This window comes from Fundulus heteroclitus, unplaced genomic scaffold, assembly GCF_011125445.2.
Source record: "Fundulus heteroclitus isolate FHET01 unplaced genomic scaffold, MU-UCD_Fhet_4.1 scaffold_36, whole genome shotgun sequence".
Taxonomy (NCBI): Eukaryota; Metazoa; Chordata; class Actinopteri; order Cyprinodontiformes; family Fundulidae; genus Fundulus; species Fundulus heteroclitus.
Genome location: NW_023396770.1, coordinates 4,827,771 through 4,841,610, shown reverse-complemented (window position 1 = coordinate 4,841,610; position 13,840 = coordinate 4,827,771). Strand labels below are relative to the sequence as shown.

General features: G+C 39.2%; 2 protein-coding genes across 3 annotated transcripts in view; both read left to right on the top strand.

Moving 5' to 3' along the window:
• The first annotated feature begins 11,536 nt into the window (after positions 1-11,536).
• Positions 11,537-12,667, top strand: LOC118559861 (uncharacterized protein C14orf93-like). The gene is made up of 5 exons (XM_036130392.1): positions 11,537-11,606; positions 11,698-11,752; positions 11,843-11,940; positions 12,038-12,156; positions 12,265-12,667. Exons 1-5 carry the CDS (start codon positions 11,537-11,539, stop codon positions 12,571-12,573), a joined length of 651 nt encoding a protein of 216 aa, XP_035986285.1. The 3' UTR covers positions 12,574-12,667.
• Positions 12,668-13,241: 574 nt separating this feature from the next.
• The window catches only part of LOC110368380, a 718,672-nt gene continuing 718,073 nt past the window's right edge, over positions 13,242-13,840 (top strand). For both annotated transcript variants that reach the window (XM_036130484.1, XM_036130483.1), the window contains exon 1: positions 13,242-13,528. In XM_036130484.1, coding sequence (XP_035986377.1) covers positions 13,342-13,528 — 187 coding nt within the window. In that variant the 5' untranslated portion in view covers positions 13,242-13,341. The remainder of the gene's footprint in view (positions 13,529-13,840) is intronic.

The window sequence follows — 13,840 nt, the reverse complement described above, 5'->3', positions numbered from 1 at the left end:
AAGTTTAAACAGTAAAAACGCATTTGGAAGAATAAACGGGAATAATAAAGAATAAAGAGAAACAGGATCTCAAGAACTGTGAATGCCTACTGCATTCACAGTAACTAGAAAAATTTGCATTTCCTGCGAAAATGCACTGTGAATGCAGATAGCTGAATGATTAAGCAAAAGATGCAGAAGATCTTTGAAGAAGAGAAAAAATAGCTGAAAAGCATTGAAGAAGTTGAAAATGTTGAAGAAGTTGAAAAAGTGGAAGAATTTGAAAGAGTTGAAGAATTTGAACATGAAAGAACAATAGCTGAATTATTAGAAGAAGAAAAAACTGAGGGAAAGGCACCAAACATTTCCTAACTCATTCTAAACACTGAATCGTTTAACAAAGCATAAGTAGAATTTCAAACTTGAATATACTGTTGCCATATGTGGGCCTGCATTTCTAGGGAGTATAAGGGGTTTCGCCCCCATTGAAAAGCATTGGATGTTTGACACCTTCTAACTTGGAGATGCTTTACGCGACGAGGCCCAAACTTATTGTGGAGCATTCTGTATAAAGGAGGTACAGACTCTGTAAAGCAGAAGTTTGTCCGAGCTTCCTAGAGCTACTTCCAATTAGCAACATGCTAACCATTAGCCGCTAACATGGTTGTGCTCAGGATCACCGGGTGATTGTACTCTGTCAGTTTGCTCCAAATCCTGTACTGGGAAGTGCCTCAAATAGGGGTGCCAATACTTAATGTCGCCAAACGTCACCAAAGTTCATGGGTCAGATTGGCCTCCTTTAGCAACTCAGCCTCACCACATCTGGGCCCAGAACTCAACATTTGACCAAAATGGTCAGTAGCGCCATTTCCCACAGGTGGGTGGTGCTGTATTGGCCAATTGGGTTGTGTCTGGGCATCATGCCAGGTCCTGTTGGAAGCAAAGGCCCAATAGGAAAGCATGTGAATTCCAAAATGGGACAGAAAAATGACACATAGCTGAAAGTCACTTGGAAATTTTAAAATGTCAAGAGGAAGTGACTGTGCGAATTTCAGATTCCTACATTAATCACAGCAACTGCGGTGAGCGTCGAAAGTTGCCATTCTATCTCAATTGATCCTCTCCCTCTGGCCCTCAGAGTTCTGTCGTCATGGAAACTCACTGACACACCTGCATCGGCCAGACTACCGAAGTGCAGAGACTTTGCTCACAATAAGTCCCATTGGATTATAATGGAGAACTTTGCCCCGAACAACGCTTCATATCTCCTGATCCCTAAATGGTAGAGACGTAATTTTTTCTGCGTTTAGTTCGTAACGGATAGGGGAAGAAGAAAAGCTATTGTTTTTTGCTGGAAAAAGTTTAATAAAGGCGTAAAAAATTATGATCTAAAGGTTTTTTTTAAGGAATTTCCAAAATCCTCTAAAAACAGTCCCGAACAAATCGCTGTAGCTGAAAAAGTATAAGAGATATCAAAATAATTCTTTCACTGTGAGTATGAGCAGGCTTTTGAGGACTATGTTGCTCATTTTTATGTTTGTACAAAAATCGGTGTAGGCACAGCGACGATGTAAAAAAGTGGATCATGTGGAACAATGCAGCTCTAAAGCATTTTCAGGATTTTGCACATTCGCTACTCCCGAACAAATTGTTCCTGCGGAAAAACCGTAACAGTTATCCACAAAATTCCTTTTTTGTGAGTGCCAGAAGGGTTGGGACATTCATATGTGAAAGTCTCATGCCTGTACATCAAACGGTTTAGGAGTAGCGACGATGCGAAAACGTGTGATGTTTTGGATTTTCAGACGTCATTTTTCAAAACCGCTCCATAGGAAATGAATGGGGGAGGTTTCGGGTTTGTGTCGCTCTGAGGTGATTTGCGAAAAATCTCTAAATGCTACACCAATGAGGGTTACATTTCCTGATTCCAGACAAAAATTCCTACGTTTTGATGTATAATTTATGTGGATAGGTTGAAAATTGAGCGAGTGAGAAGAAGTTGTTCGGAGATGAAGAATTTATTGAATTTCTAGAGTGCGCACTCTATAACTGCCTCCTTGACGACCATAGCAACGCATGTTATTTGCTGAATTTCTTGAAAAGCCGAAATTATTTTAAGGAGGTTCTATATGAAAATGGTAAAAGATATGAAAAAGCTGAAATAGACCATAATAGCTGAAAGATATCACTACATATTAAAAGTTGAATGGCGTTTCTAGCTGAAAGTAGGCTGAAGCAGTAAGCTGTCAAAAAGCAGCTGAAATGAGCGGAATTTTAGTGAATTACATTCATTTCCTATGGGAGAAAAAAAAAGCTGAAAATGTGCAGAAAAAGCTGAATATTTTAAAAAGTTGAAAAGATATAAGTACAAAAAGATATAGCCATCGATTCCAGAAGAAGCTGAATAGTTTAAAAGTTGAATGGTTGAAATCGGAGAAAAACTGTAGGAGGAGAAGCGTATCAAACTTTAAACAGTAAAAAGGCGGAAGAGGATCTCAATAACTGTGAATGCCTACTGCATTCACAGTAATAATAATAATAACTAGAAAAATTTGCATTTCCTGCGAAAATGCACTGTGAATGCAGATAGCTGAATGATTAAGCAAAAGATGCAGAAGATCTTTGAAGAAGAGAAAAAATAGCTGAAAAGCATTGAAGAAGTTGAAAAAGTTGAAGAAGTTGAAGAATTTGAAAGAGTTGAAGAATTTGAACGTGAAAGAACAATAGCTGAATGATTAGAAGAAGAAAAAACTGAGGGAAAGGCACCAAACATTTCCTAACTCATTCTAAACACTGAATAGTTTAACAAAGCATAAGTAGAATTTCAAACTTGAATATACTGTAGCCATATGTGGGCCTGCATTTCTAGGGAGTATAAGGGGTTTCGCCCCATTGAAAAGCATTGGATGTTTGACACCTCCTAACTTGGAGATGCTTTACGTGACGAGGCCCAAACTTATTGTGGAGCATTCTGTATAAAGGAGGTACAGACTCTGTAAAGCAGAAGTTTGTCCGAGCTTCCTAGAGCTACTTCCAATTAGCAACATGCTAACCATTAGCCGCTAACATGGTTGTGCTCAGGATCACCTGGTGATTGTACTCTGTCAGTTTGGTCCAAATCCTGTACTGGGAAGTGCCTCAAATAGGGGTGCCAATACTTAATGTCGCCAAACGTCACCAAAGTTCATGGGTCAGATTGGCCTCCTTTAGCAACTCAGCCTCACCACATCTGGGCCCAGAACTCAATATTTGACCAAAATGGTCAGTAGCGCCATTTCCCACAGGTGGGTGGTGCTGTATTGGCCAATTGGGTCATGTCTGGGCATCATGCCAGGTCCTGTTGGAAGCAAAGGCCCAATAGGAAAGCATGTGAAATCCAAAATTGGACAGAAAAATGACACATAGCTGAAAGTCACTTGAAAATTTGAAAATGTCAAGAGGAAGTGACTGTGCGAATTTCAGATTCCTACATTAATCACAGCAACTGCGGTGAGCGTCGAAAGTTGCCATTCTATCTCAATTGATCCTCTCCCTCTGGCCCTCAGAGTTCCGTCGTCACGGAAACTCACTGACACACCTGCAGCGGCCAGTCTGCCGAAGTGCAGAGACTTTGCTCACAATAAGTCCCATTGGATTATAATGGAGAACTTTGCCCCGAACAACGCTTCATATCTCCTGATCCCTGAATGGTAGAGACGTAATTTTTTCTGCGTTTAGTTCGTAACGGATAGGGGAAGAAGAAAAGCTATCGTTTTTTGCTGGAAAAAGTTTAATAAAGGCGTAAAAAATTATGATCTAAAGGGGGTTTTTAAGGAATTTGCAAAATCCTCTAAAAACAGTCCCGAACAAATCGCTCTAGCTGAAAAAGTATAAGAGATATCAAAACAATTATTTCACTGTGAGTATCAGCAGGCTTTTGAGGACTATGTTGCTCATTTTTATGTTTGTACAAAAATCGGTGTAGGCACAGCGACTATGTAAAAAAGTGGATCATGTGGAAAAATGCAGCTCTAAAGCATTTTCAGGATTTTGCAAATTCGCTACTCCCGAACAAATTGTTCCTGCGGAAAAACCGTAACAATTATCCACAAAATTCCTTTTTTGTGAGTGCCAGAAGGGTTCGGACATTCATATGTGAAAGTCTCATGCCTGTACATCAAACGGTTTAGGAGTAGCGACGATGTGAAAACGTGTGATGTTTTGGATTTTCAGACGTCATTTTTCAAAACCGCTCCATAGGAAATGAATGGGGGAGGTTTCGGGTTTGTGTCGCTCTGAGGTGATTTGCGAAAAATCTATAAATGCTACACCAATGAGGGTTACATTTCCTGATTCCAGACAAAAATTCCTACGTTTTGATGTATAATTCATGTGGATAGGTTGAAAATTGAGCGAGTGAGAAGAAGTTGTTCGGAGAAGAAGAATTTGTTGAATTTCTAGAGTGTGCACTCTACCAACTGCCACTTGACGACCATAGCAACGCATGTTATTTGCTGAATTTCTTGAAAAGCCAAAATTATTTTAAGGAGGTACTATATGAAAATGGTAAAAGATATGAAAAAGCTGAAATAGACCATACTAGCTGAAAGATATCACTACATTTTAAAAGTTGAATGGCGTTTCTAGCTGAAAGTAGGCTGAAGCAGTAAGCTGTCAAAAAGCAGCTGAAATGAGCGGAATTTTAGTGAATTACATTCATTTCCTATGGGAGAAAAAAAGCTGAAAATTTGCAGAAAAAGCTGAATATTTTAAAAAGTTGAAGAGTTAAAAGTACAAAAAGACATAGCCATCCATTCCAGAAGAAGCTGAATAGTTTAAAAGTTGAATGGTTGAAATCGGAGAAAAATTGTAGGAGGAGAAGCGAATCAAACTTTAAACAGTAAAAACGCATTTGGAAGAATAACCCATAAGAATAAGAAGAATAAAGAATAAAGAGAAACAGGATCTCAAGAACTGTGAATGCCTACTGCATTCACAGTAACTAGAAAAATTTGCATTTCCTGCGAAAATGCACTGTGAATGCAGATAGCTGAATGATTAAGCAAAAGATGCAGAAGATCTTTGAAGAAGAGAAAAATAGCTGAAAAGCATTGAAGAAGTTGAAAAAGTTGAAGAAGTTGAAAAAGTTGAAGAATTTGAAAGAGTTGAAGAATTTGAACATGAAAGAACAATAGCTGAATGATTAGAAGAAGAAAAAAACTGAGGGAAAGGCACCAAACATTTCCTAACTCATTCTAAACACTGAATCGTTTAACAAAGCAGAAGTAGAATTTCAAACTTGAATATACTGTAGCCATATTGTGGGCCTGCATTTCTAGGGAGTATAAGGGGTTTCGCCCCCCATTGAAAAAGCATTGGATGTTTGACACCTCCTAACTTGGAGATGCTTTACATGACGAGGCCCAAACTTATTGTGGAGCATTCTGTATAAAGGAGGTACAGACTCTGTAAAGCAGAAGTTTGTCCGAGCTTCCTAGAGCTACTTCCAATTAGCAACATGCTAACCATTAGCCGCTAACATGGTTGTGCTCAGGATCACCGGGTGATTGTACTCTGTCAGTTTGGTCCAAATCCTGTACTGGGAAGTGCCTCAAATAGGGGTGCCAATACTTAATGTCGCCAAACGTGACCAAAGTTCATGGGTCAGATTGGCCTCCATTAGCAACTCAGCCTCACCACATCTGGGCCCAGAACTCAATATTTGACCAAAATGGTCAGTAGCGCCATTTCCCACAGGTGGGTGGTGCTGTATTGGCCAATTGGGTCGTGTCTGGGCATAATGCCAGGTCCTGTTGGAAGCAAAGGCCCAATAGGAAAGCATGTGAAATCCAAAATGGGACAGAAAAATGACACATACCTGAAAGTCACTTGAAAATTTTAAAATGTCAAGAGGAAGTGACTGTGCGAATTTCAGATTCCTACATTAATCACAGCAACTGCGGTGAGCGTCGAAAGTTGCCATTCTATCTCAATTGATCCTCTCCCTCTGGCCCTCAGAGTTCCGTCGTCATGGAAACTCACTGACACACCTGCAGCGGCCAGCTCACCGAAGTGCAGAGACTTTGCTCACAATAAGTCCCATTGGATTATAATGGAGAACTTTGCCCCGAACAACGCTTCATATCTCCTGATCCCTAAATGGTAGAGACGTAATTTTTTCTGCGTTTAGTTCGTAACGGATAGGGGAAGAAGAAAAGCTATGGGTTTTTGCTGGAAAAAGTTTAATAAAGGCGTAAAAAATTATGATCTAAAGGGTTTTTTAAAGGAATTTGCAAAATCCTCTAAAAACAGTCCCGAACAAATCGCTCTAGCTGAAAAAGTATAAGAGATATCAAAACAATTATTTCACTGTGAGTATCAGCAGCCTTTTGAGGACTATGTTGCTCATTTTTATGTTTGTACAAAAATGGGTGTAGGCACAGCGACGATGTAAAAAAGTGGATCATGTGGAACAATGCAGCTCTAAAGCATTTTCAGGATTTTGCACATTCGCTACTCCCGAACAAATTGTTCCTGCGGAAAAACCGTAACAGTTATCCACAAAATTCCTTTTTTGTGAGTGCCAGAAGGGTTGGGACATTCATATGTGAAAGTCTCATGCCTGTACATCAAACGGTTTAGGAGTAGCGACGATGCGAAAACGTGTGATGTTTTGGATTTTCAGACGTCATTTTTCAAAACCGCTCCATAGGAAATGAATGGGGGAGGTTTCGGGTTTGTGTCGCTCTGAGGTGATTTGCGAAAAATCTATAAATGCTACACCAATGACGGTTACATTTCCTGAATGCAGACAAAAATTCCTACGTTTTGATGTATAATTTATGTGGATAGGTTGAAAATTGAGCAAGTGAGAAGAAGTTGTTCGGAGAAGAAGAATTTGTTGAATTTCTAGAGTGCGCACTCTATAACTGCCTCCTTGACGACCATAGCAACGCATGTTATTTGCAGAATTTCTTGAAAAGCCAAAATTATTTTAAGGAGGTACTATATGAAAATGGTAAAAGATATGAAAAAGCTGAAATAGGCCATAATAGCTGAAAGATATCACTACATTTTAAAAGTTGAATGACGTTTCTAGCTGAAAGTAGGCTGAAGCAGTAAGCTGTCAAAAAGCAGCTGAAATGAGCGGAATTTTAGTGAATTACATTCATTTCCTATGGGAGAAAAAAAGCTGAAAATTTGCAGAAAAAGCTGAATATTTTAAAAAGTTGAAGAGTTAAAAGTACAAAAAGACATAGCCATCCATTCCAGAAGAAGCTGAATAGTTTAAAAGTTGAATGGTTGAAATCGGAGAAAAATTGTAGGAGGAGAAGCGAAGCAAAGTTTAAACAGTAAAAACGCATTTGGAAGAATAAACAGGAATAATAATAATAAAGAATAAAGAGAAACAGGATCTCAAGAACTGTGAATGCCTACTGCATTCACAGTAATAAAGAGAAACAGGATCTCAAGAACTGTGAATGCCTACTGCATTCACAGTAACTAGAAAAATTTGCATTTCCTGCGAAAATGCACTGTGAATGCAGATAGCTGAATGATTAAGCAAAAGATGCAGAAGATCTTTGAAGAAGAGAAAAAATAGCTGAAAAGCATTGAAGAAGTTGAAAAAGTTGAAGAAGTTCAAAAAGTAGAAGAATTTGAAAGAGTTGAAGGATTTGAACATGAAAGAACAATAGCTGAATGATTAGAAGAAGAAAAAACTGAGGGAAAGGCACCAAACATTTCCTAACTCATTCTAAACACTGAATCGTTTAACAAAGCAGAAGTAGAATTTCAAACTTGAATATACTGTAGCCATATTGTGGGCCTGCATTTCTAGGGAGTATAAGGGGTTTTGCCCCCCATTGAAAAAGCATTGGATGTTTGACACCTCCTAACTTGGAGATGCTTTACATGACGAGGCCCAAACTTATTGTGGAGCATTCTGTATAAAGGAGGTACAGACTCTGTAAAGCAGAAGTTTGTCCGAGCTTCCTAGAGCTACTTCCAATTAGCAACATGCTAACCATTAGCCGCTAACATGGTTGTGCTCAGGATCATCGGGTGATTGTACTCTGTCAGTTTGGTCCAAATCCTGTACTGGGAAGTGCCTCAAATAGGGGTGCCAATACTTAATGTCGCCAAACGTCACCAAAGTTCATGGGTCAGATTGGCCTCCTTTAGCAACTCAGCCTCACCACATCTGGGCCCAGAACTCAATATTTGACCAAAATGGTCAGTAGCGCCATTTCCCACAGGTGGGTGGTGCTGTATTGGCCAATTGGGTCGTGTCTGGGCATCATGCCAGGTCCTGTTGGAAGCAAAGGCCCAATAGGAAAGCATGTGAAATCCAAAATGGGACAGAAAAATGACACATAGCTGAAAGTCACGTGAAAATTTTAAAATGTCAAGAGGAAGTGACTGTGCGAATTTCAGATTCCTACATTAATCACAGCCGCTGCAGCGGGCGTCGAAAGTTGCCATTCTATCTCAATTGAGCCTCTCCCTCTGGCCCTCAGAGTTCCGTCGTCATGGAAACTCACTGACACACCTGCAGCGGCCAGTCTACCGAAGTGCAGACACTTTGCTCACAATATGTCCCATTGGGTTATAATGGAGAACTTTGCCTCGCACAACGCTCCATATCTCCTGATCCGTAAATGGTAGAGACGTAATCTTTTCTGCGTTTCTTTCTTAACGGATAGGGGAAGAAGCCTTGGTATCGGTTTTTGCTGGAAATATTTTAATAAAGGCGTAAAAAATTATGATATAAAGGAAATTTTTAAGAAATTTCCAAAATCCTCTAAAAACGGTCCCGAACAAATCGCTCTAGCTGAAAAAGTATAAGAGATATCAAATTAATTCTTTCACTGAGAGTATCAGCAGGCTTTTGAGGACTATGTTGCTCATTTTTATGTTTGTACAAAAATCGGTGTAGGCACAGCGACGATGTAAAAAAGTGGATCATTTGGGGTGATGGAGGTCCAAAGCGTCTTCAGGATTTTGCACATTCGCTACTCCCGAACAAATTGTTCCTGCGGAAAAACCGTAACAGTTATCCACAAAATTCCTTTTTTGTGAGTGCCAGAAGGGTTGGGACATTCATGTGTGAAAGTCTCATGCCTGTACATCAAACGGTTTAGGAGTAGCGACGATGCGAAAACGTGTGATGTTTTGGATTTTCAGACGTCATTTTTCAAAACCGCTCCATAGGAAATGAATGGGGGAGGTTTCGGGTTTGTGTCGCTCTGAGGTGATTTGCGAAAAATCTATAAATGCTACACCACTGAGGGTTACATTTCCTGATTACAGACAAAAATTCCTACGTTTTGATGTATAATTTATGTGGATAGGTTGAAAATTGAGCGAGCCTTCAAACAGTTTGGACTACCTGAACAGTTTGAACAACGAGAAATATTTGAAAAATTTGAAGAATTTGAAGTATTTGAAGAATTTGAAGAATTTGAAGTATTTGAAGAATTTGAAGAATGTGAAGAATTTGAAGGAATTTGAAGGATTTAAAGGAATTTGAAGAAGTTGAAGGAATTTGCATTGATTTCAATGGGAACAGCCAAAAAAAACGCACAAAAAGTGAAATATTTTAAAAAGTGTAAAGGTTAGCATAACCATGAGTCATAGCAGGCATGCCAGGAACGAGCCGAACGTTTTGACACCAAAATTGTTGAAATTGGTTGAAGTATGTGGGAGTAGTTACACGCCGACGGAATAATAATAATAATAACTAGAAAAAGCTGTTCCTGCGTAACAGCGAGTGAGAATGCTAATCTGCAGAATGATTGAGCAGAAGATGCAGAAAACATTGAAATCAGATTTGAAGAATTTGAAAAAATTTGAAGGAATTTGAAAAATGTGAAGAATTTGAAGAATTTGAAAAATTTTAAGAAATTTTAAGAATTTTAAGATTAAGAACAATTAGAAGAATTGGAAGAATTTGAAGAATGTGAAGCATTTGAAGGAATTTGAAGCAATTTGCATTGATTTACAATTGGAGCAACCAAAAACGCACAAAAAGTGAAATATTTTTAAAAGTGTAAAAGTTAGCATAACCATGAGATATAGCAGTCATGCCAGAAACGAGCCGGACATTTTGATACCACAATTGTTGAAATTGGTTGGGAAAAAAAATCATTGTCTTAACAGGGATTCGAACCTGGCCCCTCAAAGTGAAAGGCAAATGTCTTAACCATTGTACTAAACAGTACACATACAAATATAGCCAACATCTGAAGCCTTCAAACAGTTTGGACTACCTGAACAGTCTGAACAACAAGGAAAAAGGGGAAATATTTGAAGAATTTGAAGTATTTGAAGAATATGAAGAATGTGAAGAATTTGAAGGAATTTGAAGGATTTGAAGGATTTAAAGGACTTAGAAGAAGTTGAAGGAATTTGCATTGATTTCAATGGGAGCAACCAAAAACGCACAAAAAAGTGAAATATTTTAAAAAGTATAAAAGTTAGCATAACCATGAGTCATAGCAGGCATGCCAGGAACGAGCTGAACGTTTTGACACCAAAATTGTTGAAATTGGTTAAAAAAATGTTTTTTTGTTCTAGTGGGGATTCGAACCTGGCCCCTCAGAGTGAAAGGCAAGCATCTTAACCATTGTACTAAACAGAAATATTTGAAAAATTTGAAGAATTTGAAGTATTTGAAGAATTTGAAGAATTTGAAGTATTTGAAGAATTTGAAGAATGTGAAGAATTTGAAGGAATTTGAAGGATTTAAAGGAATTTGAAGAAGTTGAAGGAATTTGCATTGATTTCAATGGGAACAGCCAAAAAAACGCACAAAAAGTGAAATATTTTAAAAAGTGTAAAGGTTAGCATAACCATGAGTCATAGCAGGCATGCCAGGAACGAGCCGAACGTTTTGACACCAAAATTGTTGAAATTGGTTGAAGTATGTGGGAGTAGTTACACGCCGACGGAATAATAATAGTAATAATAAAGAAAAACAGGAAAACAATAAGTGAGAATGCTGTATAGCATTCTCACTGATAAAGAAAAACAGGAAAACAATAAGTGAGAATGCTGTATAGCATTCTCACTGATAAAGAATAAAGAGAAACAGGATCTCAAGAACTGTGAATGCCTACTGCATTCACAGTAATAAAATAATAATTTGTAGTGATTCATTATCTGCATTATTAAGTATAGAAAAGGGATGTACAAAGATTTTTCGTTTTTTTTTTTATTCTGGGATCATAAGGATTTGAAGGATATATATTAGGATCCAATAGATGGCAGTAATGCAACAACTATGGATGCAAGCTGTCGTTAAATCCTAAAGAAGAAAAAGAAGAAGAAGAAGAAGACGACGACGACGACTTTACTGTGTTTGGATTTTACTGGTATGCCGGACAACGTCTCGCGTTCAACTCCTCTAGGACGCGATCCACAACTTTCAGCCAGTCCGCAGACTGACGAGAAGAAACTGCTGATTGCTATCAGTGGACTGTCTCGTCAGCTTACTCAACATACTGCCGACATGAATGAGAGGTTCACTCAACTGCAGAATTCGGTAAACTCCAGGTTGCTGTCCATAGAGGACAAGATGGCGGCTCTGCAGTCGAAGAACTGTGCTGGAGAGACTAACTCCAAGAAGAGAAGACGGATGCACAAAAGCTTGCGGTAAGAATATATTTGACTGCTAGCTAAGCTAAAAGTAGCCTAGCCATAACCCAAAGCTAAGGGTGTATTTTTTGTGATTTACAGTACGCCGTCTTCACAACTCGGAGACAAATTGCAGGCGCTATGAACCGGCGCAAGGGTAAGATTTAAAGAATATGCTTTCATTCTGCGATAAAAGGAAATAGATACGGATAGATACCGATCATAACTGTACATTTTGTTTTCACAGACTAAGCACGCCTCATAATGAGGCAGTTACCTCCTATCTGCTCGGAGCAATAACTGCAAGCCTCGATTTACACTATATTGATAAAGACGACATTGTGTGTAAGGGACTTGTTTTACTGTTTCTCCCTTGTTTTTAATGTTAATGTGACTTGCGTTTGGCTTTTATTCATACCACTCTCATTTATTTGTTTTCCAGCCACCTGTAAGACGTATTACGAGACGGTACGCAGGAGCTTCAGATATACGCAGCCAGAGAACTCAATGCGGGCGGAAGCTGCCAAGAATTCAGCTCGGAGTCGAGCGAGAAGAAAGAGGGTAAGACTTTATTTGGTGACTATTTTTCAGGTGCATTGATAGATGTGTTGTGTCCATACGCAGTGCATCCCATCGCATAATACTGATTCATTGTTTTGTTTTTTACAGCTGCAGGAATCGAGGCAGAGCGTGCTAGCTGATGAGGAAGTGGAACTCTGGATGTCCGCCACCGTCGACCTCATGTCTGACGAGGAAGATGGCGTCGTTGGCGGGGTCTCTGGATGGATTGTACCGCCGTCATTTCGTAGGCCGGATCTCTCTGAACTCTGTGTGAAGCTGCAGTCCCGGTTAGAGGCGACGCCGAAGTACAAAGCCATGCACAGCAGGCGTCTGCACATCGGACCTGCCTCGGAAAGAACGCCGCCAGCAGTTACCTACAACCCCGAGGAGGCGCACGGACAGTTCACGGAGTTGTAGTTTTTTGGATACGCATGTGTGGGAAGATCCTCGCTTTGTATATAGTTGTGTGTGTGTGTGTGTTTTTAATAAAGCTCTTTCTTTGCATAAACATCTTCCTGGCAAATGTTAATTTCCTGTATAAATTCATTCATGTCCTTGAAGGTAGCCTGATAGTGTAGTAGCCTACATAAGATAACATGTATATATATATATATATATATATATATATATATATATATATATATATATATATATATATATATATATATATATATATATATATAAAAAAATAAACAAACCAACCAATCACGAGTGATTTTACTAGTTTGAAAATAATGGTTTCAGCCAATACTGAGTAAGAACATTCTGGCCTGCCCTGGCCACGTGTGGTTTTGCTGCCAATCAGGAGCGATTTTACCTATTTAAAAATAGTGGTTTCAGCCAATACTGAGTAGGTTATTCAAGCCAGACCTGGCCAGCCGCGCGGGTTCGCTGCATTCATATGCTAATTAGGGCCATTAGTACAGCTGATCGCACTCCACATACGTCAGAGTCCGGTTCCGACAATTTGTGGCACTGAAAACGGCGACAAGCACGGGTTGCAAATTGTCGTTAACTGCTGAAAATTAGGGAGATCTGCGGTAGTTTACGGGGACGAAAATCTCACTTTTCATGCAGTGCCATATCTACCACAGAGCTGGAGATGATGCTGTTCTGTCCTGTAAAAGACCTTCATCATCTCTCTCATGCTCCGCTGTTGACTGGTTTTATACGAGAGCTGAAAACATGGAGCGTCAACATGAAGTTCATGGAGGAAAAGTTCAGAGTTCAGCTCGAGCTGCCAGGCTGAGGTTGGACAATAACTGCTCTCTGATCATCAACAACATCACTGCTGAGGATGCTGGACGTTACACCTGTCAGCTTTGGGATGGAGGACGCTTTGACACAGATGTGTATTTAAACATGATGAGCAGTGAGTAATCTAAACTCATTGACTTTTATACCTGCTGATATCAGTCCTTCTTAACCCTGAAGTCCCTGCATGGAGTTGGCTGTTTAGATCATGATGTGTTGTTATCATCTGAGTGACGCCTGGACTGGAACCAGATCTGTTGTTTTTTTAATAGATAAAACAATTAATTATATTACTTTCATAGAGTGATATTTATTTTGTAGTAGTAAAGGTTCCTTAAATAAACTTGTAGCCTTCTTACTTCTTACATCTTTCTTACTTCCTGTAAGCTTTTAGTCTGCAATATATTCACTGAACATCTGCTGGTTATAA

What these genes read in the sequence shown, in the direction of transcription:
- LOC118559861 (XM_036130392.1), top strand. Translation starts at nt 11,537, where the DNA reads ATGGCGGCTCTGCAGTCGAAGAACTGTGCTGGAGAGACTAACTCCAAG. An exon ending in CGCTATGAACCGGCGCAAGG is followed by an intron (nt 11,753 to 11,842) that starts GTAAGATTTAAA and finishes TTGTTTTCACAG; the next exon opens with ACTAAGCACGCCTCATAATG. An exon ending in TGATAAAGACGACATTGTGT is followed by an intron (nt 11,941 to 12,037) that starts GTAAGGGACTTG and finishes TTTGTTTTCCAG; the next exon opens with CCACCTGTAAGACGTATTAC.